Raw genomic sequence first — 27,734 nt, 5'->3', positions numbered from 1 at the left:
ACGAGGCAGGGGTGGGGGCGAAGTGACGGCCGAGTGGATGGTTGGCTGGCTGGTTGGTCGGTAGGTGATGTATATTCACGGTATGGTAATGCGATCGTGGTGGTGGTGGGGGGAGTATTGGGGTGGGGCTGGCCCCACGCACGCTTCCTCGTGCACTCGTCCGCAGCGGTGCGCGCACGCAGACACGGCACAGATTCTCTCTCCCCAGCCCTCGTTGCTCACCGAGCCCTGCAGGACTCGCTCGCTCACGATCTCTCACAACCCTCCTCCCTCTCTCCCTCCCCCCTCATCCTTACACCGCGCGCCGCTGTTTGGTTAGATTTAATGAAATATGTCGATGGTCCGGATTGCCAGCTAGTCGCGCCAACACATTAGGAGCAGCAGCAGCAACATCAGCGGCAGAGGAGGAGGAGAAGACACCGGTTGCTGTGCGCCATGCAGCGAGGAGTTGGAAGGCGAGGAGGAGTAGGAGGAGGTGGAAGAGGAGGCGGCGGAGGAGGAGGAAGGACGAATTGTGGTTTGAAGTCTGTCTGAGCGTCTGCCGTGTGTGCTCCCCTCTGTGACTCACTCCTCGTCCCGTCGTGCTCGGCAAGAACATCAACATCATCATCAGCAGCATCGTCAGCAGCAGAAAATTTGCTCCCTTTACCCGTTGGCGTTACTCGGCATCTGAGCAAGACACGGGGATTGTGGTTTTTGTGGAACGAACTTTTGCCGAGACTGACTTTTGAGTTTCGAGTCGAGGTGAAGATGGAATTTCGAGCGGGCCTCGTGTGGCTTCTGTGCTCCCAGTGTCTGGTGCGCGCCGAGCAGGTGAGCTTGTTGTTGTTGATTGTTGTTGTTGATTGTTGTTGATCTTGTTGTCTTCAGGTGTTCTCTTAACTGATCGGTTTGGAGTGAAACGTCGAGCATTGTACGATTTTGCGAGGGCAATAAGCGCGCACAAAAATGATCATCCACCGGTGTAGCCACGAGCCGGACTGTGTTGTCAGCGAGCACCCATTACAAGTCGTCACGACAACGCGTGTGCTAATTTGAGGCGGAGTCGAACTAGCTATAGCTGCCTGCCCGCCCGGAGACTCGGGATAAGTTGTGATCATGCCCGCAGCGCATTGCGCGAACCACCGCACAAGAACCCCAGCACCCAGATACATAGACAGAGATCATCCACACGTCCTTGACAGACTGTCAGCGAGCACCTATGAAGGCTACCGGCACGGCACACGAGAGGGGGTGGGTGGCCAAGACCACGCCCGGCCGCCTTTGTCTCCCCCAATGGCGATGTTCACTGCACACCGCACCAGGTACTCATTTTGAGGCCGAATCGACCTTAGGGTTGGCCCAGGAACCAGGTTCAGAAAATCGTCGTCGGTGGATGGCCGCGAGCGGGGATTTTGAACGCGCGAGTTTTATAGCCACGGGCTCCAATCGCGCGCTGCTGCTGCCTATACCGCGATGCGGTTTCGCGTCATTTCATTTTGCTTTGTAGCCGTGTAAATCGTTCACCACCGACATTGGTGGGCCCAGTGGAGTCGATGCAGACACGCCAGCAGTGGATCGGCATCGCTCTTCAGCTGCCAGCTGTGGGTTTGGGTGAGAGGATCCGTGACCGAAGCCTCAATTGCAAGGGCTTTTATTTTTTTTACACATACAAAACATGTGCGTGTGTGGGTGTGATGTAGTAGTGGTAATGTTGCGCTTAGCGCTACGCTGCGCTACGAAGCCGGCGACCCGAGTTCGATTCCCGCTCACGGCCAACATCGGTGACGATTATCTGAACCGGTCCTGGGCCTCCCCTAGGTCGACTCGGCCTCAAATGAGTACCTGCTGCGATGTGTAGTGAACATCGCCACTCGGGGAGACAAAGGCGGACGGGCGTGGTGCTGGCCACCCACCGCCTCGTGCCGTACCGGCTTTAATAGGTGCTCACTAACAGCACTTGCCTCAACAGTCTGTTAAGGTTATACGGGGGATCTTTGTCTTTGTTATATATGTAAGGCTGTGTTGATGACGAAAGTGCCGAGGTTGCATAAAATGCGCCTCAAGGATCATGAAAATCCAGGTGCGTGAGAGAGCGAGCGTGTGTGTGTGTTGTGGGGGAGCGGTGGTGTAGTGGTTAGCGCTCAGCTGCGTTACGAACCCGGCGAACCCGGGTTCGATTCCCGCTCACGGCCAGCACCGGTGACGATTATCTGAATTGGTCCTGGGCCTCCTCTAGGTTGACCCGGCATCAAATGAGTACCTGGTACGATGTGTAAAAATATCGCCACTGGGGGAGACAGGTGGCCGGGCGTGGTGCTGGCCACCCCACGTCCTCGTGTGCCGTTCCGGCCTTAATAGGTGCTCGCTAACAGCACTTGCCCCAACAGTCCGTTATGGATACACGGGGGATCTTTGTGTTGTGGAGAGCGGTGGCGCAGTGGTTGGCGCACTGTTGTAATGAACCCGGGCCGCATGAGATCCATTACCGGTCACGGCTGGATGAGCATTGGCGAGTCGATCCTGGGTTTCCCGAGATCGACTCTGGCCTCAAATGGAGTACAGCACCTGGCACGGTGTGTGTGTGAGAGCATCCGCACGGGAGAGACAGAGGCGGCCGGGTGACATTCGTGTGAGTAACATCAGCCCCCAGCCACGCGTGTCGCGTCGGCCTCCAAGAGGTGCTCGCTAACGAGACTTGTGCCTCTGCAGTGTGCGAGGCTATCCGGGGTAGCTTTGTATTTTTTTTCGTCTCGTTCACGTGCACGCGAGAGTCGGAGTGAGTTTGTGTGCGCGCAGCTGCGTGCCCGTCTCTGGGCTTCCCCTAGGTCGACTCGGCCTCAAATGAGTGCCCGGTGCGGGTGTGTAAACGTCGCCACTGGGAAGGGAGACAAAGGCGGCCGGGCGTGGTGTTGGCCAGCCACCCCCTCGTGCGCCGCGCCGGCCTTCATAGGTGCTGCTCGCGAACAGCACTTGCCCCGACAGCCTGTGAAAGGTTATGCGGGGGATCTTTGTCTTTGCGATTTGAATGTGGAGTTGGTGGCGCACCGTGGTTAGCAGTATTCTGAGAACGAGTTCCATTCTCCACCACGGACAACATCGAACCCGGTCCTGGGCCTCCTCTACGTTGACTCGGCCTCAAATTACTACGAGGTGCCGTGTGCAAAAAAAAATAAGAATTGGGGAGACAAAGGCGGCCGGGGGTGGTTCTGACCACACCACCACTATGCCACCACGTGCACCGTTCCGGCCTTTGATATAGCTTCTCGCTGACAGCACTTTCGCCGCCGTAACTCACGTAGGCTACACGGAGCGTCTTTGTCTTTGTGTTTAGACGCGCGTCTGTGTGTTCCAGTGCGTGTTCTGTGAGAGCGAAACGCAGTGAATGCGTGTCTGGAGAGATGAATGTGTCTTTATTTAAGCAGATAATGGCCCCCAGAGATAGACATCTCCCCAGCACGGGTGAGCTCCTACATATACTGTGCATCTGTGCGTGTGAGCATGTGAAGTATGCGTGCGTGTGTGTGCGGGCACGTGTGTGTGTGCGTGTGTGTGCGTGTGTGTATGTGTGTGCACGTGTGTGTGTGTGTGCACGTGTGTGTGCACGTGTGTGCACGTGTGTGTGCGTGTGTGTGCACGTGTGTGTGCGTGTGTGTGCACGTGTGTGTGCGTGCACGCGTGTGTGTGTGTGCGTGCACGCGTGTGTGTGTGCGCGTGCACGTGTGTGCACGTGTGTGTGCACGTGTGTGTGTGTGCACGTGTGTGTGCGCGCGTGCACGTGTGTGTGTGTGTGCGCGCACGTGTGTGTGTGCGCGGTGGCACGTGTGTGTGTACGTGTGTGTGTGTACGTGTGTGTGTGTGTGTGCGCGTGTGTATGTGTGCGCGTGCACGTGTGTGTGTGTGTGTGTTGGACAATCGGTGGTGTAGGGGTTAGCGCGCTGCGTCTACGAACCCGGCCACCCGAGTTCGATTCCCGCTCACGGCTAACACCGGTGACGATCATTTTATCCTGGGTCCTCCTCTAGATTGACTCGGCCACAAATGAGTAGCCGGTGCGACGTGGAAGACATTGACACGAGGGAGACAAAGGCGACCTGGCGTACTGACGGCCACCCACCCAGAGTTTGTTGAAGGCTATAGGGGAGATCGTTGTCTTAAGTCTTTAAAAGTGTCTCTGTGCTCGCTTAAGAGCACTTGCCTCCACGGTTTGTATAGGCTATTGGGAGACCTTTGTCTGTGTGAGCTCCCACATACACTGAGCATCCGCGCGTGTGTGTGTGTGGCAATGTGTGTGTGTGTCTGCCTGTGTTAGACAATCTGTGTGCACGAGTTGTATTGTGAGATGGTGCGTGTGTATGTGTGAGAGAGAGAGAGAGTTTGTGCGTTAGTGAGCGTGAGAAGGGGTGTGTGTGTGTGAACGTTTGTGTGTGTTAGTGCGTGTGTGTTACTTTGTGTGGGAGCGGTGGTGTAGCGGTTAGCGCTACAAACCCGGAGACCCGAGTTCGATTCCCGCTCACGGCCATCACCGGGGAAGATTATCTGAACCGACCCTGGGCCTCCCCTGGGTAGATTCGGCCTCAAATGACGTTAGGAAGACAAAGGCGGCCGGGCGTGGTGCTGTCCACCCACCCCCTCGTAACGCGTACTGGCCTTCATAGGTGCTCGCTAACAGCACTTGCCCCTTCAGTATGTTAAGGCTATACGGGGGATCTTTGTCTTTGTTTATACACGAGCTGTATAGTGCGTGTGTGTGTTGGTGTGCGAGTGTATGTTATGTGTGTGGCAATATGTGTGTGTGTCTTTGTGCTCACCACTAGGGAGACAAAGGCGGCCGGGCGTGGTGCTGGCCACCCACCCCCTCGTCGGCCTTCATAGGGGCTGCTCGCTCACAGCACTTGCCCCAACAGTCTGCTAAGGCTTTACGGGGGATCTTTGTGTTTGTGCGAGTGTGAATTGCGGTGTGCGATTGGGGTCGTTTTACGCGTCCAACAACAACCGCCATCAAGTGGCGGTGGCGTTTGTGCCAGGCTAGGTGCACTTTGGGGCCCGCTGGCGGGAGGTCACGCAACAAACCCAGGTGCCATGGGTTGACTGAGCCGACTTGCAGATGACTCGCAATGACAAAGATCCCCCGTATAGGCATTGCATACTATTCGGGCAAGTGGAACGATCACACTGAACGCACATGGTCACACAACCAACTTGATGTATACGTGCAAACACAACCTTAACTGGCTGTGGGGGGCCGTGGATCGGTTCGGATAATCATCACTGGCGTTGGCCGTGAGCTGGAATCGTTCTCGGGTCGGCGGGTTCGTAGCGCAGTGCGATAACCATTGCACCACCGCTCCACACACACACGCGCGCGCGCGCGCGTTCACACACACCCCACTTAGTACACAATAGAGTACAGTAATTACAATACCTTCCGGCAATCTTCTTTGTTGTGCGCTTTACCGCATCACGCGTGTGTCGTGTGCGTGTATGTACACGCATCTGACCACGTTCCCTTCGGTGAGCTCCTCAGGCAGGCGAGGCTGCGTTGGCTGTGTCATGCACGAAGCCCTCATGCCCAGCCACCGCAAGCCCAAGCAGATTATTTTTGGTGGGATATAGAGGGGGCTAAACAGGCGCGGATCGGGCTTGAGAAGAGATGGAGCTGATGCGCTACGGGAGGATATGGAGCTGAGTGGACTTGCCGATAAATGGCATCAGCCGGCGTCAAGATCGGCCTCTGTGGAGGAGAGGCTCGTGAAGGACGCTTCTGGGCATTTGGAGGCAGTCGCCCTCCAACAAGGAGTGGAGGGCCAGGCGAATAAAACGCAGCGAGTTGGTGGTGCTTTCTCTGCCAGTCATCTCAATCGGTCAACCCTTGGCACCTGGGTCTGTCCCGTGGCATCCTGCCAGCAGCGAGCCATCGACACTTTACGTGGCGTCAAGGTGCACCTAGCCTGGCACAAGCGCTGTGGCGAACTTTTGAACCGGTCCTGGGTCACCTTGAGGTTGAATCGGTTTTCAAATGAGGGAGGCAATTGTCGTTAGCGAGCACCCATTATGAAGGTAGTGGGTGGTGTGGTCAGCGATGTTGAACATTAGCATGGGGAGACAAAGGCGGCCTCGGGGGGGGGGGGGGGTGATGTATGGCACACACCACACCCTTTCGGGGGCTGCGGCGGGCCCTTTAATATGCGCTTGAGCTAACAGCACTTGCACTCAACAGTCTGTTGAAGCTACGCGGGGATCTTTATTGTCATGCACGCGCGCGTGTGTGTGTGCACGTGTGTGTGCACGTGTGCATGTGTGTGTGTGCGCGCGTGTGTGTGTGTACGCGTGCGTGTGTGTGCACGCGTGTGTGTGTGTGTGTGCACGCGTGTGTGTGTGCACGTGTGTGTGTGTGCACGCGTGTGTGTGTGCACGCGTGTGTGTGTGCACGCGTGTGTGTGCGCGCGTGTGTGTGCGCGCGTGTGTGTGTGTGTGCGTGTGTGTGTGCGTGTGTGTGCGCGTGTGTGTGTGTGCGTGTGCGTGTGTGTGTGTGCACGTGTGTGTGTGCACGCGTGTGTGCGTGTGTGCGCACGCGTGTGTGTGCGAGTGTGTGCGCACGCGTGTGTGTGCGAGTGTGTGCGCGCGTGTGTGTGTGTGCGCGTGTGTGTGTGCGTGTGTGTGTGTGCACGCGTGTGCGTGTGTGTGCACGCGTGTGTGTGTGTGCGTGTGCACGCGTGTGTGTGCACGTGTGGTAATGCGCAAAAGTGGGGGAGTGGTAGTGCAGTGGTTAGGGCGCTGCGCTACGAACCCGGCGACCTGAGTTAGATTCCCGCTCACGGGCCAACACCAGTGAGGGTAATCTGACCGGTCATGGGCCTCCCCTAGGTCGACTCGGCCTCAAACGAGCACCTGGTGCGGTGTGTAGTAAACATCGCCACTGGTAGGGAGACAAAGTCGGCCGCGCGTGGGGGGTTGGCCACCCCACCCCCTCGTGTGCCGTGCCGGCCTTGATAGGTGCTACTCGCGAACAGAACTTGCCCCCCCCCCAGCAGTCTTTATATCGTTTGAAAGCTCGGCGGTTTCCGTTTATTCCGTCAACTAAAATGATGAGAGCCTTTCAGAAGGCCTGAATCAAACAAGTTATAGAAGGTGGACCCCCCTCCCCCCCTCCTCAGATGTGGGGGGTCAAAAGTTGATCCATCAGGGTCACAACAATTGTCGAGCCCGCCCCCTCCAATTTTTTTCACCCCACACCACCAACCAAATTTTTTTTTACATTTATTCTGTAGGTATATATGCCTACACACCCTACATACAATAGAGTCGGTAGGATCTGCACACATTTGGGGGGCGGGGGGGGGCGCGAAGAGGAGATCATTGGGGGCGAGGCGCGAGCCGACGAGAATCTCTCCGCAGGAGTTGGAATGAGGCGGTCGTCGGCTGCCCCATCGGAGTTTGTTAAAAGGCTGCACGGGGGGGGGGGATCTTTGTCGTTGGCGCCCTTGGGAACCCATCAGCACCTAACCCCACACCCCCATTCCTCCCCCTCGACTGCCACCTAATTACGCAGAGGCCCCTCCCGCTGACTAATTACCCAGAGACCCCCCACCGCGTGGTACAAATCGGATCCAGCGCGCCGATCCCCCCTCCTGAAGCGAGCCTTCGTCTATGACGCCGCCTTCTTCATGATTCATTGCTTAATCATGTATTTATTTTGGTGGCCTGGGGCATCCCCCCCCCCCTACACACGCACCCCTCCCCCCACCCTCCCCTCCCCTCCACCCTCCCCCGCACTACTCCCTCCCCCCCACCCTCCCGCGTGTCGCCACGGCCCCTGCCGCTGTTGACCCGCCGACTCGCGAACTGGGGGGGCCCGTATGGGTTCGCACCCCCCCCCCCCCTCTCGCCTGGAATCCCTGCCGTGGTGTGTAATGGTCCGCGCGCTGGACCGGCAATCCCAGAGGCCGCCTGTTCGATCTCACGGCGCGGTGGTTGAGACGTCAAATTAATGGTGCGCTTTGTGTTGCGATCGAAACGTCGTGAGTTTTTTGGTTTTTAAGTATTTTAAAAATATTTTTATTTTTTATTATTTTTCAATTTAATTTTCTATCTACGTGACCTCACCGAAAGAAGCATAGAATATGAATGGTGCGAGTTTCTTAAATCCGCTCACCCGCCAAGCGAGCAGGCACACTTGGGTCACGGGCAAGGCAGTAGTCGAGCACACGCGTAGGTGCTGGTGGTGGGGTGAAGTGTGGGCACTCCGACGTCTTCCAAGACGGACTGGTGAACTTGGGAGCCGCAGGTCTCTGATGTCCCTTCTATAGTAAGAAGACTCTTTGGGGCTCCTCCTCTCTCCCGAAGGAGGGACTTTCCTTCAGCAGGGGAGCCCGAGAGCCGTTGCAGGGGTCTCCTCCTTCATCGTCGACCTTTGCTGATCTGCGTTGAGGGAGGCGAAATGCTTCCCCACCTGATGACGGACGCTTGTGTTGTGCCCGAAACGTCGTGATTTATTTTATGTTCTACCTACGTGACTTTACCGAAAGAACCAAAGAGTATGGATTCCTGCAGTTACGAAAGCTTCAAATCAAGGTTGGAGGCGAAATGGTTACAGGTGGGGGAGGGGGGGATTCATAATGGACGTATCGGAGACACTGAGGGTCTGGGTTCGAATCCGTGGTGATAAAAAACCAACCCAGGATATTCAAGTGTAGTGGAGTTTTGTTTGGCCTCAGACATGTTACCAAGACCCCGTAGCCTCACAGACAGATCCATAGACGACCACAGAGACAGACGGACTCGCATCGAGACCCGTAGACTCGCACGTGGAACGAAATGGGCTGAAACCAGGGTTCGAAGTATGAGTCCATCGTCTGAGTCGGGTGTATGTATGTTGAACTTCTTTCGCACCGTACGTAGCCAACCATGCTAATTTGTCACCAATGACTGCGTGCACACACAGACACATAAAAAACAATAAGCACGATAAATCCGCATTGTAAATTCAGCTTCGTTGCAGCTCAGACCATTGGCGCGTTGCGCTGGGTACGTGGCGAGCACTGCGCAGGGTACGTGACAGGCATGGGGCCCCGAGGCGCATCGGAGGCGATTGAAGCGGGGGTGGGTGGGGGGATAGCCTCGGAGCTTCCCTGCGATTTCACCTCTTTACTCTGCCCCCGTTCTTTAAAGACGAAACCAAACCATTTCATTTTACCAGATGAAGCCCTATCGAGCTACTTAGCACTTATTTTTTTCTTCCAGAGGCGACTTGCCCCGCACACGATGATAGCACCATTAAAGTGGCTCATCACACTTGTTTACCTTTATTCACCATTGGAACCTCATTTGCCAGAAGAAAAAATATGAGAATAGTTTTTTTTACCCTTTTATCTGGCAACAAAACTGACACTTTTTTTTTACAAGGAGTCATGTTTGCATAGACCACAATACCTGCAGTCGTAATGCAAACAAAAAACACAACTCTGATAATGTATGCACTGTCCTTGAAGTTGATTGGTCCACACCCGAGACAGATTTTCTTAGAGCCTAGTCTCACATGGTGTTGGACCAGATGACGCCAAAAGGCGCACAACTCAAAGACAATGGACCATCAGAGTATGAGAGCTCAGGGTAAGCTGTCAGTTTTGTTGCCAGATAAAAGTGTAAAAAACCAATTATCATACCTTTATTCAATTTGTCACACGGGCGATGATGATGATGATGAATATCACGACGGTCCCGTTTAGCAAGTTTCCCGGATATTTTAACACGGGAGATCAGTGGTGCTGCGTGAGCGCTTGGCAACGAAACAAAGAGACAACTGAAATCAACGTCAACATTGCAGGGAACGAACACACAGGGCCCTTAATGAATAGGGGGAACAACCCTGCTGTCTCTCTCTCTGTCGACGCGAGGGTTACGTTCTTGCAAAACGCATTCGCGATGGGGGAAAAAAATTGAGTTACGTTCCTACTACCAGTCAACATGGGGGTGGGGGGGGGGGTAAATGTTTACTAACGATGACTACAATCAATAAATAATACATTTAAAATAATATTTGCTTTATTACCTTTGGTGAGGATGATGATGTTGATGATGATTTGACGATGGGGTGAGGTGGTGGTAATTGTGAGGCAACTCCTCGGCAGGATGCGGGGTGTTTGATAACAAAGCCGCGCCGTTTTGTTCTCATATTTAGCGCTCTGGGGGAGCGCTCAGCCGCGACATTATCCCCGAGAGCGACTTGCGTCGGTGTGCTTTTATTTCCCGTTTTTAATGGACCTCGCAATCGACTCGTTGTAGACCAAAAAAATGTATATTATTATAAAAAAAAACTGAAGTCAACCGTAATAAGTGCGCGTACGAAGTCAAGATGCACAAGAGCGAATTCATGGAGAGGAGGAGGAGGAGGAGGGGGGGTCATCGCGACACTTGAGCATTCAGCGGGCAGCCGTGGGGGGCCGCGCGCGTGCGTGCCAAATCTTCGCCGGCAATTTCACTTGGAACAATTCTGCGCGCCACCTGTGGTATCTGTATTGCACGAGTAAACACAAAACGAGAATGTGGGATTTTATAGCCTAAACTCGATTTTTTATTTTAACCAGGTAAGGCCCCCTACCGAGGTATGTAGCTTTTTCTGAGAAGCAACCTCGCCACACATGCTTGCTCAGCGGAAGTGGCTCATCGTGGGGAAAAGTCTGAGCAGCCAGATACTCTAAACGCATGATTCTAAATGTGCGGGGGGGGGGGGAACGGGAGGACGCGGGAGAAAAGTCTACGCGACCGCGGGGAGAACGTGCAATCTCCAAATATACAGCAGCAGGCGTCAGGGTCGGGATCAAACCCACGATCACCTGTGTACCAGGCGAGGTAGTTAACATCTCCTAGCCACCGTGATGATGATGTGAGAGAGACACGCAAACTCCAAACATACAGCAGCAGGCGTCAGGGTCGGGATCGAACCCACGATCACCTGTGTACCAGGCGAGGTAGTTAACATCTCCTAGCCACCGTGATGATAATGTGAGAGAGACACGCAAACTCCAAACATACAGCAGCAGGCGTCAGGGTCGGGATCGAACCCACGATCACCTGTGTACCAGGCGAGGTAGTTAACATCTCCTAGCCACCGCGGCGCAGCGTGGGTGGGGGGGCAAAGCCAGAAGGAAGCCGGTTAAAAATCCACGCGACCACCACGGGGAGAGGGGTGGAGGGAGAGAACACGCGGCACTCCGCGTGCACTACAAGAAGCACCGTCGGAGCAGTAGGCGAACCTAGGCGCTCGCCAGCGGCAGAGAGCTCGCGTCTCCGCAGCGCCCTCGAACCACGACGTAGTGAGACTTTTCACGCTCAGAGACTTCCACTTGGAACGTCCTTCGGCGCGTGGCGTGACGCGGAAAGCACGGTCGTGATAATGTTTAACGTTAAAAACGTGTGATGATGATAATGATAATACTTATAAGGAGGACGATGATGTTGATGATCAGTGTCCGCGACATTATTATTTTTTGACAAATATTTCTACAAATGTCACACCACGGATTGCATAACGCACGTTGAGGATGACGTGACGGCAATGTAAGCGTGCAGGAAATAATAATAATAATCACCATCATCATGACAACGGTGTTTGTGAGGGATGGCGGTGGTGTATGTGGTGAAGCACACTGTGCCACGAATCCCGACAAACCTTCGAGTGCTTTGGAGAAATGCAGTGAATTATTTATTTTTCGATTTAAAGATTTCGTGACTGCAGGGATTCATCTTCTTGGTTCTTTCGGTAAAGTCGCGTAGAATTGTATTTAATTGGTTTATTTTTATTATTATTTTATTATTTCCCTTCTACGTGACTTTACCGAAAGAACCAAGAAGATTTATTATTTATGTTTATCGAAGACAATCGCGGGGACGGCCGTGCAGTGGGCAGACGTCTTGCGCTGCCCCATCGGCGTCGGCGGCATCACGACCGAGGGAGGCGAATTACTCGGTTCACCGATGGCAGTGGGCTACGGCGCGTGGTGTGCCGTGTGCGCGTTGAACCTCTTTTGCGCCGTACGCAGCCAAACGTGGCTAGTCGGAGATGCGGAGGAAGGCCAAGAAACTAAACGCGAAATAAAAAAAACGCGTAGGAGGCTTTCGCGACCAGTGTTATTCATAATGAAGGTGTTTGTGGTTAGATGGCGTGCGTGTCAATGTGGCGTGACCCTCCACCACCCGACATAGTCAGTGAAGGGTTGTCACGTAAACAACGCGCCAACCCCCATCGGTGTGTTGGAGAGCAAAATCAACAATCTCTCCAACACACCGGCGGGCTGAAGTAGCAACTAATTGGCGCGTTGTTTACGTGACGAAACTTACTGGCCGTGTCGGGTGGTGGAGGGTTACGACACATTTATACTTACGCGATCTAACCCCAAAAAAACTATTATTATGAATAAACACAAAAAGCAGTTCTAAAGATGATTTAAACGTGCAATAGCTCCCCAGTGCCTTCCTAGTATCGGAAGCAAGAAGCGTTCCAGACGGCCGCGGAAGCGCATCTGAAAGCGCCGCGCGATGCGGTGACCACCGTATTTGTTCGATGGCCGAGCCAACATCCGCTGCGAGGATGAACAGATAATCACGATCCTTGGAGTCTGATCTTGGAGCGACCCCAATCAATCCCCGTGTGGCACGGTGTTAAGTTCGAAGCGTGGACTCGATTGCACTTGTAGCCACGTTTGCAGCTGTCCCGTCCAGAGCATCGGAATAATAATTAGCACTTGTATTTACACATTCGTAACGTTCATCGCGCAGCTACGAAACACGTGTGCAGTGGATGGGTGGTGACAGAAAGCCAGCGGTTAGACCGACTCCGATCCGCGCACTATCGCTCTCTGGTGCATGGGTCGGGTGGATCCGAAACGCGGCCGTGGACAAACGACATTGGAACATGAGCTGAGAAGTGCGCAAAGACGCACGTAGAGGTTCATGTTTGGACAAAATCGAGAGCCGGAGAGAAACGCGTGGATTATAGACAAAGATCCCCCCCCCACCCACGTTTCTAACAGACTGCTAGGGCAAGTGCTGTTAGCGAGTAACACCTATGAAGGCCGGCACGGCACACGAGGGTGTGGGTGGCCAGCACCACGGCCAACCCGCTTTTGTCTCCCGAGTGGCGATGCTTTCACACGGCACCAAAAAACTAATTTGAGGCCGAGTCGACTTAGGGGAGGCCCAGGACCGGTTCAAATAATCGTCGCTGGTGTTGGCCGCGACACCACCACCGCTCCCTGCAGGCGAGGCAGCTGTAGAAGTGGGGATTCGGCGGGCAGCGCCGCTGGAAGCGATGACGGACCGTGGTCGAGACTGAAGACGGAGTGGCAGCACAAAGGAGGGGAGGAAAGATTCCCATCGCCGCCGAGATGGATCGCTGAGATGAGCTCGTGTGCGGGAGCTCATCCCACTCCATTGCGAGAGACTGACAAAGCAAAACCCCCTCTTGTAACCTGAACACAATGTTGGGGCACGTGCTGTTAGCAAGTGCTTAATGAAGGCCGGTGGTGGGTGGCCAGGACCATGTTTGCACACCAATTGACCGACTCTCTGCGTCTCACCCATGTTTCACCCATTTGTCACACATGTGTCTCACATGTCTCACCCATGGCTCACCCATGTCACCCATGTGCCACCCATGTGTTACATATGTGTCACACATGTGTCACCCATGTCTCACTCATGTGTCTCACATGTCTCACCCATGTCTCACACATGTCTCACCCATGTCTCTGTGCGGCAGGCGCAGGACACGAGTTTGCCCCGCGAGCTGCTGGACATGTTGGCTCACGCGGACATCCGGAGCATCGGTGACCTGCAGCGCCTCCTGGAGATTGACTCCGTAGGTAAAGGCGCCGAGGGACACTGCGTGCCCCCTCCCCCACACCCCCGCCCCTCATCCTCCACACCACCCCGCCCCTCAACCCCCCCACACCCCGCCCCTCATCACCCACACCCTCAACCCCCGCCCGTCATTTTAAGTTACGCTCTCTAACCGAAACAACTTTCAGATTAATAATATTGGTCGTGAAAGCCTACGTGTTAAATCGACAATAAAAGTTAAACATTCGCCTTCGAAATAAAAAAAAAATCGATGCGATCTGCGACGTTTCGGGCAATGGCCCTTCTACAGCACAGAGACGCCAGTGGTGGAGTCAAGTCTTCCTTCTCCTACACCCTCTCCTCACCCCCACCCCTCCCCTCCATCCCCCACCGCCCCCCCCATTTCCCCCCAACCCCGCCCCCTGGAGTAACGATTAATCGACGGATCGAATATGAAGGTTCCAAGCGTCGAGTTGCGGAATCGATTATTTACGTCACAGGCGTGGGGAACCTTTTTCTGCCAAGGGCCATTTGGATATTTATAACCACATTCGTGGGCCATACACAATTATCAACTTAAAAATCAGCCTGTTATATTTGCTCACACATTTAATTAACTCGCCCCTAATGTGATGGCTGGAACAGACCGAATGATTTCACGGGGCCTTATACGGCCCGCGGGCCGGACGTTCCCCATTTTACGACGTGCTTTGTGCTCTTATAATTTAGTAGATTCGCAGCGCAATGCAATCCTCTCCATTGTCTACGGACACAGACACCCAACACATTGGTCAGCAACACTTTGTGGCCCAAAACGGAACGAGTGTACGAGTGCTGACGTTTCGGGCACACGACCCCCTTTTGTCCCCCCACAGCGCATTTTAGTTTACAAAAGATTGGCACCATCTGGTATTGATGCACAGACGCAGTTGGGGTGATTGAAGGAGTTCAGAAGAATCAGAAGTGTTTTATTGATTCATTTCCCCGACTATGAAGCCCATTGGGGCTAAGAAGCTCTTCGACGATTCCCAAGACTCTGCGAGTCACTCCGGTTCCTCGCCGATCGCTCCGTCAATCGCCCCCCTCCCCCCCATCGCTCTTCTATCGCTGCCGCTAGGATGGCGACTCTCCTCCTGTGTTGAGGACTCGGTCCATACGGGACTGACCGTTTCGTCTCATCCGCCACCACCACCATCACCACGCGTCCGAGACGGGAGAGTGTGAGAGAGAGAGAGCGAAGGGAGAGCAAAAGGAGAGCGAGAGTGAGGAGAGTAACCAACGGAGCGGGGAGAGGGGAGTGTGTGAAGAGGGGTGAGAGAGTTGTGGGGGAAATGAGGGCAGAGTAATAAAGGGGGGGGGGGGGAGAGAGTGACGTGGGGGGGGGGGGAGTGTGAGAGTTGGGGAAGAGCGTGAGGGGGGAGACACGGGGAGGTGGGGGAGTGAGCGGTGGTGTAGCGGTTAGCGTGCTGCGCTACCACGAACCCAGCCACTCGAGTTCGATTCCCACTCACGGCCACCAACACCAGTGACGATTACCTGAACCGGTCCTGGGCCTCCCCTAGGTCGACTCAGCCTCAAATGAGTACCTGGTGCAGTGTGTAATTATCGGCCCTAGGGAGACAAAGGCGGCCGCGCGTGGTGCTGGCCACCCACACCCTCGAGTGCCGTTCCGACCTTCATAGGTGCTACTCTCTCACAGCACTTGCCCCAACAGTCTGTTAAGGCTATACGGGGATCTTTGTCTTTGGTGGAGTTATCGTAGAGAGGGGAGGGTGGAAAGGAGGGGGAGGGTATGAGAGAAACGGAGCATGCGAAGAAGGGAGATCTCAAAGAGATTCATGAAAGTGAGAGGGGAGAGGCAGGGAGAGTGATATACGAGAGAGAAATGGAAAGGCACAGGGAGATTGTGAAAGTGAGAGAGCGAGAGAGAGGGAAAGACTTTGACTTTTAAACAACTTTTATTGCCGCCAGCAGCAGCAACAGCACTGGAGGCGATTTCGATATGAAATACACAAAGTCACCAGCAAACAAATGAAAAGAAACGCTCCAAATCGACGCGCTGTGGCGCTAAAAGCACCACGCACAATACAAAAGAAAAGTCACGTGGTGGTGGTGGTGTCATCGCGCACGCCATGGTGACGAGCGAGCGCTTCAGAAGGTGAACACGAGGGTGCCGTCCACGCTGGTACAGAGAGGGGCTTTTCCGGCTCCCCAGCGTTCGAAGAAGGGAGAGAGAGAGGGTGGGAGAGAATGTCGGAGGAGAGCGCCCAGAGAGTTAAATGGGCAGCTCGTTGGGCCGTGGTGAGGTCACCACGGGGTCGCGATGGGTCAGCGACTTAGGAAATTGGTGCGAGGTGCATTCCAGTGACTCTGATCTTCCATATCCATCCTCATTATTGAACACCGATTATGATAATTACTATTTATCTCTATTAGCACAATGCCCTTTGTTATTTACCCAGTCAAGTCTCGCAAGAGTCTCAAGAATCCCCTTTAAAGTGGAGCATGGATTTGGCCGGGGCTTTTTTCTTTTTTTAAATACGTTTCCTTGACGTGCGAAGAGAACAGAGAACCCGGAGCAAACCTACCGGCATCCGTGCTCATCACTCCGCACAGACGTATTCACGTTGCTCGACTGCCAAATTTTGCCCCTCCCCTCCTTCCACATACAATCTACAGTCTGTGTGTGTCAGCCTTAATAGTCGCTTGATAACAACACGCGCGTGGATGGAGCGTTGGCGCAGTGGTGAGCGCGCGCTGCGCTATGAAACTGAATTCGAATCCAGGGCCACATTAGTGGCGAGCAATATCTGTGTCTCAAGCGGTCTTGGTCTGCCCTCACCCCAATACCAAACCTGTACTGCCCAGCGTGGTGAAGTACGGTCAAACAACACCCCCTCGTGGCGTACACGGCACGGGGCAGCCTTCATCCAGCAGTGGATAGAGGAAGGGCTGTCGATTCATATGGATTGACAGCACGTATCCCTGCAGTCTGCCCACAGGGCTAAGCGAGACGTGTGTGTGTGTGCGTGCGCACTTGCCCCAACGGTCTGTTAAGGCTACACGGGGAACCTTTGTCTTTGTGTTTTTCTGTCCGTGTGCCTCCACAATCAGAGCGGCCGGGTTCAATGCCGGCGTCGGTGCGGGCGCGCGGCGTGGAGCCCGGAGCGGCGGGGAACCGGACACGGGCTGCACGCTCCGTACGGAGCCTCGGTGAGATGGGGCTAATGGTGGCGATGATTGTGGTGGTGGCGGCGGTGGTGACGTTGGTACCAGCGGTGTCAAGATCGGCCTCGAAATATGGAGGACGCGCATGAAGGGACGCTGCTGCTACTGGCCAGCTGGAGGCAGTCACCCTGCAACAACAACGGAGGGCAGAGGAGCGACGCTCACAACAACGAGCGGAGCGCCGGGAGGATAAAATAGAGCGAGCTGGCACAGTAGGGGGGGGGGTACAGCTGGTTGCATCTGGCAGTCATCCGAGTCGGCCAACCCATGGCACCTGGGCCTGTTCCGTGACATCCTGTCAGCAGCGAGCCTTCGACACTTTACGTGGCCTCAAAGTGCACCTAGCCTGGCACAGGTGCCGTGGCAACGTCACCGCCACTTAGCGGCGAATGGCGGCTGTTGTTGATGATGGTGGTAGTAGAGGTAGTTGGTGGTGAATGATGGTTAGCAAGTAGGGGTGGTGATGATGGGGTGGTGAAAGTTGTGCTGTTGCTGATTGATGAATGTGAAAGTTGGAGTTGATGGGGGGGGGGGGTGGTGATGCTGTTAGTGGGGAGCGATGGTGTAGCGGTTAGCGCGCTGCGCTACAAACCCAGCGACAATTATTTAAACCGATCCTGGGGCTCCCATAGGTCGACTCAGCCTCAAATAAGTACCTAGTGTGGTGTGTAAACATCGCCACTGGGGAGACAAACGCGGTCGGGCGTGGTGCTGGCCACCCATCCCCTCGTGTGCTGTGCTGGCCTTCATAGATGCTCGCTAACAGCACTTGCCCCTACAGTCTGTCCAGGCTGTAGGGGGATCTTTGTCTTTGCTGCTGGTAGTGGTGGTGGGTGATAGTGTTGTTGCTGATGGGGATGTTGCTGCTAATGGGTCATGATGATGTGATGGTGATAACGGTGACGGTTTTGTGTGCCGAGCCACACCACCCTCCTTAGGATTAAGACAAAGATCCCCCGTATAGCGTGAGCAGACTATTGGGGCAAGTGTGGTGAAAAACAGATACTCACGCTCACGTTCTCACACGTTCTCACTCGCGCACACATACATGCTCACACGTGCTCACACGTGCTCACACGTGCTCACACGTGCTCACACGCACTCACACGTGCTCACACATACATGCTCACACATGCTCACACGTGCTCACACGTGCTTGCACGCACGCGCGACGAGTGGGGAGGACTGGGATGCTGTGACCGTGGCGTGCCGCCCGTCGCATGATTGATGTCCTCACAGATTTTTATCAGCGGCGCGGACAATGATCCATTGAGTACGGTACGAGTTTCCACACTCGCGTGTGTGTGTTGTGCGCGCCTCTGTGTGCGCATCTGTCTATGTGTGTGCGCGTGAGTGGACGAGTCTGTGTGTGGCTGTGTGTGTGTGTGCGCGCCTCTGTGTGCGCATCTGTCTATGTGTGTGCGCGTGAGTGGACGAGTCTGTGTGTGGCTGTGTGTGTGTGTGCGCGCCTCTGTGTGTGTGCGCATCTGTCTGTGTGTGTGCGCGTGAGTGGATGAGTCTGTGTGTGGCTGTGTGTGTGTGTGCGCCTCTGTGTGTGTGTGGCTGTGTGTGTGTGTGCGCCTCTGTGTGTGTGCATCTGTCTGTGTGTGTGCGCGTGAGTGGATGAGTCTGTGTGTGGCTGTGTGTGTTTGCGCGCATGTGTTCATATTGGGAGCGGGAGTGTAGCGGTTAGCGCGCTGCACTACGAACCTAGCGACCCGGGATCGATTCCCGCTCACGGCAAACACCAGTGACGATTATCTGAACCTGTCCTGGGCCTCCCCTAGGTCGACTCAGCCTCAAATGAGTACCTGGTGCGATGTGAAAATATCGCCGCTAGGGAGACAAAGGCGGTCGGGCGTGGTGCTGGCCACCCACCCCCTCGTGTACCGTTCCGGCCTTCATAGGTGCTCGCTAACAGCACTTGTCCCTACAGTCTGTTAAGGCTATACGGGGGATCTTTATCTTTATATTGGGAGCGGGAGTGTAGCGGGTTTAGCGCTGCGAACCCCGGCGACCCGAGCTCGATTCCTGCTCACGGCCACCAACAGCGGTGACGACGATGTGATCCGGTCCTGGGCCTCCCCTAGGTCGACTCGGCCTCAAATGAGAAACCTGGTGCGGTGTGCAAGCATCTCCACTGGGGAGACAAAGGTGGCCGGGGGTGGTGCTGGCCACCCCCACCCCCTCGTGTGCCGTGCCGGCCTTTCATAGCTGCTGCTCGCGAACAGCACTTGCCCCAACAGTCTGTTGAGGCTACACGGGGGAGGAGGAGCAGGGGGGGGACCTCGTTTGCCTTTTGTTTGGAAAGAATTGTGGTGAATACAGCGCTTCGAGTGGCTGCAGGGCTCACGTGACCCTGTTAATGTCTAATAATGTAATATGATGTCGACTTCGTCTCCTGAGTGGTAGGGATCAACTGCGGCATGTGGGCCCCAATTGGTCTCGCGCCACCAGCACTGTTAACCGGGTCTCTCGTCTCCCACCTCCCCCACCCCTCCCACCTCCCCCAACGCTCTCACCTCCCCCACAACTTCCCACCCCTCCCACCTCTCCCACCTCTCCCACCTCCCCACCCCTCCCACCTCTCCCACCTCCCCCACAACTTCCCACCCCTCCCACCTCTCCCACCTCCCCACCCCTCCCACCTCCCCCACCTCCCCACCCCTCTCACCTCCCCCACCCTTTCCACCTCCCTCACCCCTTCCACCTCTCCCGCACCTCCCCCCCCTCCCACGTCTACCCCCCCCTCCCACGTCTACCCCCCACCTGCACGTGCTGATCGTCGCGGCAGCCGAGGAGGCGACGGCGGCCGTGTGCCGCGTGCGGCCCGTCTCCCTGGAGATCCCCAGGTCCCAGATCGACTCGACGTCGGCCAACTTCCTGGTGTGGCCGCCCTGCGTTGAGCTCCCTCGCTGCTCGGGCTGCTGCAACACGCACAGCGTGCGCTGCCAGCCGTCGCGCACGCGCCACAAATACGTGAAGGTGGCCCGCGCAGCACACCCCGCCGACCTGCGCAGCCGCACCGCGCCAACCACACAACATCGCCCCAACCGCCCTGACCAATCACACAACACCGCACCAACCGCCCTGACCAATCACAGAACACCGCACCAGCCGCCCTGACCAATCACAGAACACCGCACCAGCCGCCCTGACCAACCACACAACACCGCACCAACCACCCTGACCAATCACAGAACACCGCCCCAACCGCCCTGACCAACCACAACCCACCCGGCACCAACTGCCCTGACCAATCACAGAACACCGCACCAACCACCCTGACCAATCACAGAACACCGCCCCAACCGCCCTGACCAACCACAACCCACCGGCACCAACTGCCCTGACCAACCACACAACACCGCACCAACCACCCTGACCAATCACAGAACACCGCACCAGCCGCCCTGACCAACCACAGAACACCGCTCCAACCACCCTGACCAATCACAGAACACCGCACCAGCCGCCCTGACCAACCACACAACACCGCACCAACCACCCTGACCAATCACAGAACACCGCACCAGCCGCCCTGACCAACCACACAACACCGCACCAACCACCCTGACCAATCACAGAACACCGCCCCAACCGCCCTGACCAACCACAACCCACCCGGCACCAACTGCCCTGACCAATCACAGAACACCGCCCCAACTGCCCTGACCAATCACACAACACCGCACCAGCCGCAAATCACCGTGCCCACCGCACTGCCCAACCGCAAGCCACCATACCAACCGCTAACATTGCGTGACGTCATGTTGAATTGTATTTCATGCACTGCGATGTATATTGCAGTGCATCACGTGACATTGCATCATGCGTACTGCATTGCATCGCGTTGTGTTACCATCACGTCACATCGTGTTGCATAGCATTACGTTGCGTTGTACCGAATCACAGTTCATTACATTTTAATGCATCGCACGGCAAATGTGTTGGATATTTACATTGTATAACATGACGCCGCGCCACGCATGCCATTGCATGGTGTGGGTGTGGTTATGGGGGGCATGGAGGGGGGAGTGTAGCGGTTAGCGCACCAGGCTTCCCCTAGGTCGACTCAGCCTTAAGCGTGGTGTTTCCCACCTGCACACACAGAAACAAAATATTTAATGACACTGAAGGAATCCGATGAGCTATGAAGTTCTTTTTCCCGCAGATGTCCAAAAGGGTGCACTGGGCGGTGGGGGGAGGGGGGGTCCAGAAAGTTACAGAAACAAACAACAACGAGAGGAACACGACGGAGGAGCACCGTCGCTCACTCACTCGCTCGCTCGCTAAAACGGCACTCGCCCCAACGGTGCGTTTCCAACATTCGAACTCTGACTCCCTTCGTCTCCGCCAGGTGGCCAAGATCGAGTACGTGAAGCGACGCACGCTCCTCAAGGAGGCCCTCGTCAAGCTGGAGGAGCACCTCGACTGCACGTGCGGCTGCCTTGCCGGACACGGGGACTGCCGCGACAGCGACGGTAACGCCAGCGGCCTCCCACCGCTCGCCTCTCCTCTTCCCCGCTCGCTCGCTCGCCCCGCCTGGGCGCTAGACTCCCCGGGCGGCAGCATCGCCAACACCACCAACGCCGCCATCAATGCCAATACCCCCCGCCGCACGGTGACGTCACCGCGGCGCCTGAACCAGGCCGGGTGCACTTTGAGGCCACGTGAAGTTGTCGAAGGCTCGCTGCTGGCAGGAGGTCACGGGGCAGACGCAGGTGCCATGGGTTGACTGGCTGAGATGACTGGCAGATGCACCAGCTGTGCCCCCTACTGTGCCACCACCACCGCCACCACCACCACAATCGCCACCACAATCACCACCACCACCACAACCGCAGCCACCGCGACGGTCATCGATAGCGAGGTGTTCGTTGATGGAGACCGACTCGTCATTCATTGATTTACAGGCAGTTTCATTCGTTCATTGACTCACAGACAGTTGGCTTTGTTCATTGACTGTCAGTATGACTCGTGCATTGACTCACAGGCAGTTTGATTCGTTCATTGACTGTCAATCTGATTCGTTCATTGACTCACAGGCAGTTTGATTCGTTCATTGACTGTCAATCTGATTCGTTCATTGACTCACAGGCAGTTTGATTCGTTCATTGACTGTCAATATGATTCGTTCATTGACTCACAGGCAGTTTGATTCGTTCATTGAACACCGCTACAGCAGCAGCTACAGCAGCAGCTACAGCTGCAACTGCAGTAGCTACAGCAGCTACAGCAGCTACAGCAGCAGCTACAGCTGCAGCAGCTGAATCCCCACAGAATTTGGCGCAGCGCGCGGTGGGACCGTGGCCTTGAGGTGGGGGGAGATGGTGGTGGGGGGTGTGGGGGGGTGTGGGGGGGGGTCACGCACGCAGCCTGAGTGGTGGAGGTGGAAGGCGGAGGGAGATACGGGGGGGGGGTCATTGTAACGTTGCCCGAGGGGAGGCGAGGGGTGTGGAGGAGGAGGTGGGGGGGGACTGGGGGGGAGGGGGGGATGTCACTTTGTGAAGTTGACGGGGCAGTTGTTTAAATCCAGAAAGCCGCAGGGATTGGGGGAGGGTGGAGGTGAGGATGTTGAGAGGGCGGGAGGGAGAGAGGGAGGGGATCTCTGTGACAGCGTTGGCGTCTCTCTTGGAGGTTTAAGTGCCGGGAAGGGAGGGAGCGACTCTCCTGGCGAGGTAGAGCGCCTGGTCGCGGTGACGCTCCATGGAGTGGCTCTGTCGTCCGCCCCCCACCACCTCCCCCGCCGCCATTTAAAATAATCGAGCGAATCGTTTCACTTGCACTCATCATCATCATCCTCATCACCCCCCCCTTCCCCGCCAGTCGTGGAACGCTGCGGTGGTGATGACGATGACGCCTGCGCGTCGCGCTCGGGCGAGCAGACAGACGGGCAATGGAAACAGAGCGAGAGAGAGAGACAGCGAGAGAGAGAGAGAGAAAGAGAGACAGCAAGAGAGAGGGGGTACAGAGAGAGGGGGGGCAGAGAGAGGGGGGGGCAGAGAGAGGGGGTACAGAGAGAGGGGGTGCAGAGAGAGGGGGTGCAGAGAGAGGGGGTGCAGAGAGAGGGGGTGCAGAGAGAGGGGGGGCAGAGAGAGGGGGTGCAGAGAGAGGGGGTGCAGAGAGAGGGGGGGCAGAGAGAGGGGGAGCAGAGAGAGGGGGGCAGAGAGAGAAGGAAGGGGTAAGGAGAGCAGAGCGGAACATCTTTTGTGAAATTTTTCATTTAAAAGGGGGGGGGGGGTTACGTAAAGCAAAGCATAAAAAAAAACACGCACAAAAAAACTAAATGATGAACGAAGCAAAGTGCCGACTACATCAAGCATCTTCTTGTTTCCACTGATCGTAAAAAAAAGAGAGCGAGAGAGAGAGAGAATGTTGTTGGCGAGGTGCCAGTCACGGCGTCCTCGTTAATTATCCGCGCACCTTGCGAGGGAGGAACGCGAAAAACCTGTAGCGAGTCCACGGGGTGGGTGGGGGGGGCACGGAGCTCGGCCAAACACAGCCTGGGGAGACGCGTACATGGAAGGGAGGAGAGGGGGGGCGAGAGGGGGGGGGTGCAGGGCGAAGAGAGGTTGGTGTTGTACATCCTCCCCCCCTCCTCTCCCCCCCCAGCCTGATAGCAGCGCCTCTCCCAGCGCCTCTCCACTTCCCTGGTTCTCAGGACCTCGGTACCGCGTTGCGGTCCGTTGATTGCTCTCCTTTGACTGAGGGGGGGGGGCTGGAGTGGGAGTTGTGGGCAGGGGGGGATATTGCGGATGTCACTGACAGGGGGGGGGGTTCGTTGTTTTGTAAATGAGACGAAGTCGCCTTTCGGACCAAGATGTCTTCTCAAACCACAGCGATGCGCGCGACGTCTTTCGGGATTGTCGGCCAGCTGAAGCGCTCCCAATCGCCGCGCGATCTCGGCCGGGTTTTGAGTTCCGTCGTCACGTGACGGCTCCGGCGCCTCCCGCAGGGGGGGGGGGAGTGGTGCCTCGCGCCCTTTCTCGTGTACGGTGGGAAAGAAGTTTGTTCGGGACAAGTTTTCTAGTGCTGGGGAGAAGATAAAAAAACACTCCTCGGAGCCGAGGTGGAGGGAATAATGATGATAACGATGATGATATAACAACAACAACGCACAAGACCGATGGTCAGTGGCCAAACTGGGACGATAATATTGCCCGAAGCTGCGGAGCTGCACGCTTTGTTCCGCCGCAGTCTGTGGACGAGGTGTGATTCCAAGGAATGTCTTCGCTGCTCGTGTGATGCGTGGTTTTGAGATGAACCTGATCGACTTCTTTTACAAAGGCCGGCTCGACTTTGTCCTCTGCGAACCTTTTTTTTCTTTCACAATTGAATTTTTTTGTGGGTTAGATCACGCGAATGTAAATGTTGTGTCGTTAAACCACCACTCAACACAGGTTTGTCACGTAAACAAAACATGCCAACTCGTTACTAGTTGAGCACACCGGTGCGTTGGAGAGTAAACCCACAACATTTGAACAATTCGCGTGCGCCGTTTCACCACTAATTACAGCCAGCATAATTGGAACCTCCTTTGCCAGCAGCAAAATATGATAATTGTTTTTTTACCCTTTTATCTGGCAACAAAACTGACACCTTTTTTTACAAGGAGTCATTTTTGCATAGACCACAATACCTGCAGTCATAATGCAAACAAAAAACACAACTCTGATAATGTATGCACTGTCCTTGAAGTTGATTGGTCCACACCCGAGACAGCTTTCTTTAGAGCCTAGTCTCACATGGTGTTGGACCAGATGACGCCAAAAGGCGCAAAAGGTGTCAGTTTTGTTGCCAGATAAAAGGGTAAAAAAACAATTATCATACAACCAGCATCATCAGGCGGACAGCCAGAGTATTTGCTGCTGCTGATCAATGGGAGTCGGGGTTTTAATTTCTCGCTCGATTTGCTTCCGTGTCGCTGGGGAGACTGGGTAGACCGGGGCATACGGCACGTGACCAGTGTCTTGGATGTCGGCGTGGCCCCCTGGGTTGCGGGTAAATCTTCCGTGTCGCCGACTCGGGACGGCGAGACCCCGGCTGGAATGTTGATCCGTGGAGGAGGAGCTGACGGCTCCGAGTGACCAACTCGTGCTCATATCTTCTCCACTTCCCCTTCCTTCTCTCCCTTCCCTGCTCTCCTCCTATCCCTCTGCTGCTGCTCGTCCTCATCCCCCCACCCCCCCCCCCCTTCAATCCTCAAGGTCCCAATGAATCTCAGCACTGCCAAGACGGCCTCTGCGGGAAAGGTGAGATGCTCGCACACCGTGGGAAGGGCCTTCCCACCTCCCCGCAGGGATTGTGGTGTTCATAGTCATGGAGGGTGGATGGGAGTGCGAGATCGGTCTCAGATCTGCCACCCCCCCACCTGCTCCCCCCCCAACACCGATCGGTCTCTGCATTGTGCCCCGAGTTTGTTCCGTGGCTCAGGGGCTCTGTTGGTAATGTGGTCGATCCATGGTGGGGGTGGGGGGGGGGGGGGGTACACTCGCTCGTGCCATCGAAATGGGTAATTCGTACCGCTGGCTCAGCGATGTCGGCATGGGAAGAGTCGCCACCCCAACCCCCACCCCCCCATGCTGATGTATGTAATGTTGAACTTCTTTCGCACCGTTCGCAGCTAACCGTGCCGACTGGGAAGATGCTTTCAGATTGTTTTGTGAAAAAATCGTTTGCGAGTCAGAGCGGCGATGAGCTCGATAGAAATATACACGAATATTTTTTCATTTACGAATGTATCCCCCTCCCCCATAATTCCCCCCCCCCCTCCACCACTCCGTTTGTTTCCAGGTGTCAGATGATGTTTGTTACAGCCAGCGGATCGCGCGCACACAGCGAGAGAGACGGCTGCCTGCCTCGTCCCCCCCCCACAACTTCTTCCTCCGCCCTCCCCGCTCCGCCCACGTGATCTCCGTTGTGACGCCACCAGCCCCCGAACCCGGCAGCTCGCGCACGTGGCACGAACTGCGGCTCGGACGGTGACGAGCGACGGGTCCGAGGGACGCACGCGGCGAGAGAGAGAGAGAGACGGAGAGGGACTCGCGAAGAAATCGCCGCTGCTGCCGAACCCCCGAACCCTGGAACCCCTGATCACGGACCCTGGCGAGCGAGAGGGGGAGGCCCCGGGGCGGGGGTGGGGGTAGGGGTGGGGGGAGTGACGGTGATGTGCCGGTGCGGGAGAGGGAAGTGATTGCAGAAGACGACGCCGGGAGAGAAGGCACAATGCGAGAGGGAGGAGACGTTGCGAGGACGTTTGCCGTTGTAAGAACAGGAACGGGAAGGGGGGAGAATGGCCGCGAGAGAGCGGAACGAAGCATGGGATGGCGACAACGACAAGGGGTGGGGAGGTGGGCGGTGGGGGGGGATCAGGGAGTGGGGGCATGAGAGTGCTGGGGCGTGAAGCGCTACCGAGGGTGGGAAGAAGAGCGGAGACGGAGCGGACGAAGTGCGAGACGGGACACTTGAGCGGAAGGCAAGCGAGTCCCAAGTGCTCCCGGGGCGAGTCTCTAGTACTCTGGGGTGAGCCCCGAGTACTCTGGGGCGAGAGGCGTTGGACTGGGTGGGGGTGGGGGGGGACTGGAGGAGCCGAACCTTAGCCATCCCCCACCTTCACTGGCACGACTCTGGGCAGTTTGCGGAATCACAACACGGAGAGAAACGCCGAGGCTTGGGAGAGACGTGGAAGGGTTTGCGTGGTCTGGGGTGTAGGAGGGAGAGGTGAGAGCCCTCTTCGTGCCGTTGAGGTTCACGAACGCGGCATCTGCAGATGCCCCCCACCCCCCTGGAAACTGCTCGTGTTGGGCGACGCAGCAGGTGGTGGGAGGGGGGGGGGCGATCCAGGGGGGGGGAGCGATGAGGTTGTTGGGGAGGAGGGGGGCTCTCATCGCTTAGGGGGGATGGGGGGGTGATTTCATGGTCGCTACGGTGAACGTTTTTTATTTTATAATTTTTTAAAACCTAAGATGTTCTTTTACTCCACGGGCTCTAAAGTCCGTCTATGGTTCTGCATTTGTCTACGGGAACGACGCGTCGATTATAATCGATTCTTTCAGCTGTCGGTGCACGGAATTCGATTGTCGTGGATGATTGCTCGCGGCTTGTGGCAGGGAGAGAGAGAGAGGAACCGATTGTTGTTGTTGTTGTTGGTTCGATTATCGTATCGAGTCGTGACTGTGAATCGCTGCTACTGCTGGTGGAGGTGATGAATGGTGATGGGTGTGGTGAGTGGTGGTGGTGAGGGTTGAGGTTAGGGTGAGGGTTTGTGGTGAGGGTTGTGGTTGTGGTTATGGTGAGGGGTTGTGGTTAGGGTGAGGGTTGTGGTGAGGATTTGTGGTTAGGGTGAGGGTTGTGGTAAGGGTTGAGGTTATGGTGAGGGTTTGTGGTTAGGGTGAGTGCTAGGGTGAGGATGTTGGTAGTGAATAGGGGATTGACCACGGCTGGTGATGTTGCTGCTGCTGGTAATGATGACGAATGAATTAACGCTCCACACCGATATGTCCCAGCCCTTCGTGGCCACAATGATGGCCCCACATCACTCTATCCCCGGGCGAGGCGTTTAAACTTGTTTTTGTGCCATAGAGCGTGGCGCGTGCTTGTTCTTGTTGTTGTACCGCGTTATTTTCCTTAAAAAAAACAAAAAAGTGTATTTACAGAAATACCAGTTAAGCCGTCGCTCGTATTTC

At 55.8% G+C, this 27,734-nt stretch overlaps 1 protein-coding gene across 1 annotated transcript; it reads left to right on the top strand.

The window, feature by feature from the left end:
• On the top strand, positions 1-26,184 carry PDGFA (platelet derived growth factor subunit A). The gene is made up of 7 exons (XM_078856226.1): positions 1-813; positions 13,739-13,841; positions 16,933-17,031; positions 19,841-20,031; positions 21,407-21,530; positions 25,257-25,301; positions 25,843-26,184. Exons 1-7 carry the CDS (start codon positions 751-753, stop codon positions 25,851-25,853), a joined length of 636 nt encoding a protein of 211 aa, XP_078712352.1. The 5' UTR covers positions 1-750; the 3' UTR covers positions 25,854-26,184.
• The last annotated feature ends 1,550 nt before the right edge of the window (positions 26,185-27,734 follow it).

The sequence above is a fragment of the Lampetra fluviatilis genome, chromosome 5 (assembly GCF_964198595.1).
Source record: "Lampetra fluviatilis chromosome 5, kcLamFluv1.1, whole genome shotgun sequence".
Taxonomy (NCBI): Eukaryota; Metazoa; Chordata; class Hyperoartia; order Petromyzontiformes; family Petromyzontidae; genus Lampetra; species Lampetra fluviatilis.
Note: the sequence above shows the minus strand (reverse complement) of the source record. Positions and strands in the feature narration are given on the sequence as shown.

Coding starts and splice junctions, on each gene's coding strand:
- PDGFA (XM_078856226.1), top strand. CDS start 751: ATGGAATTTCGAGCGGGCCTCGTGTGGCTTCTGTGCTCCCAGTGTCTG. Junction 17,032..19,840: donor ACGCTCCGTACGGAGCCTCG/GTGAGATGGGGC, acceptor TCGTCGCGGCAG/CCGAGGAGGCGACGGCGGCC. Junction 20,032..21,406: donor CGCGCCACAAATACGTGAAG/GTGGCCCGCGCA, acceptor CGTCTCCGCCAG/GTGGCCAAGATCGAGTACGT.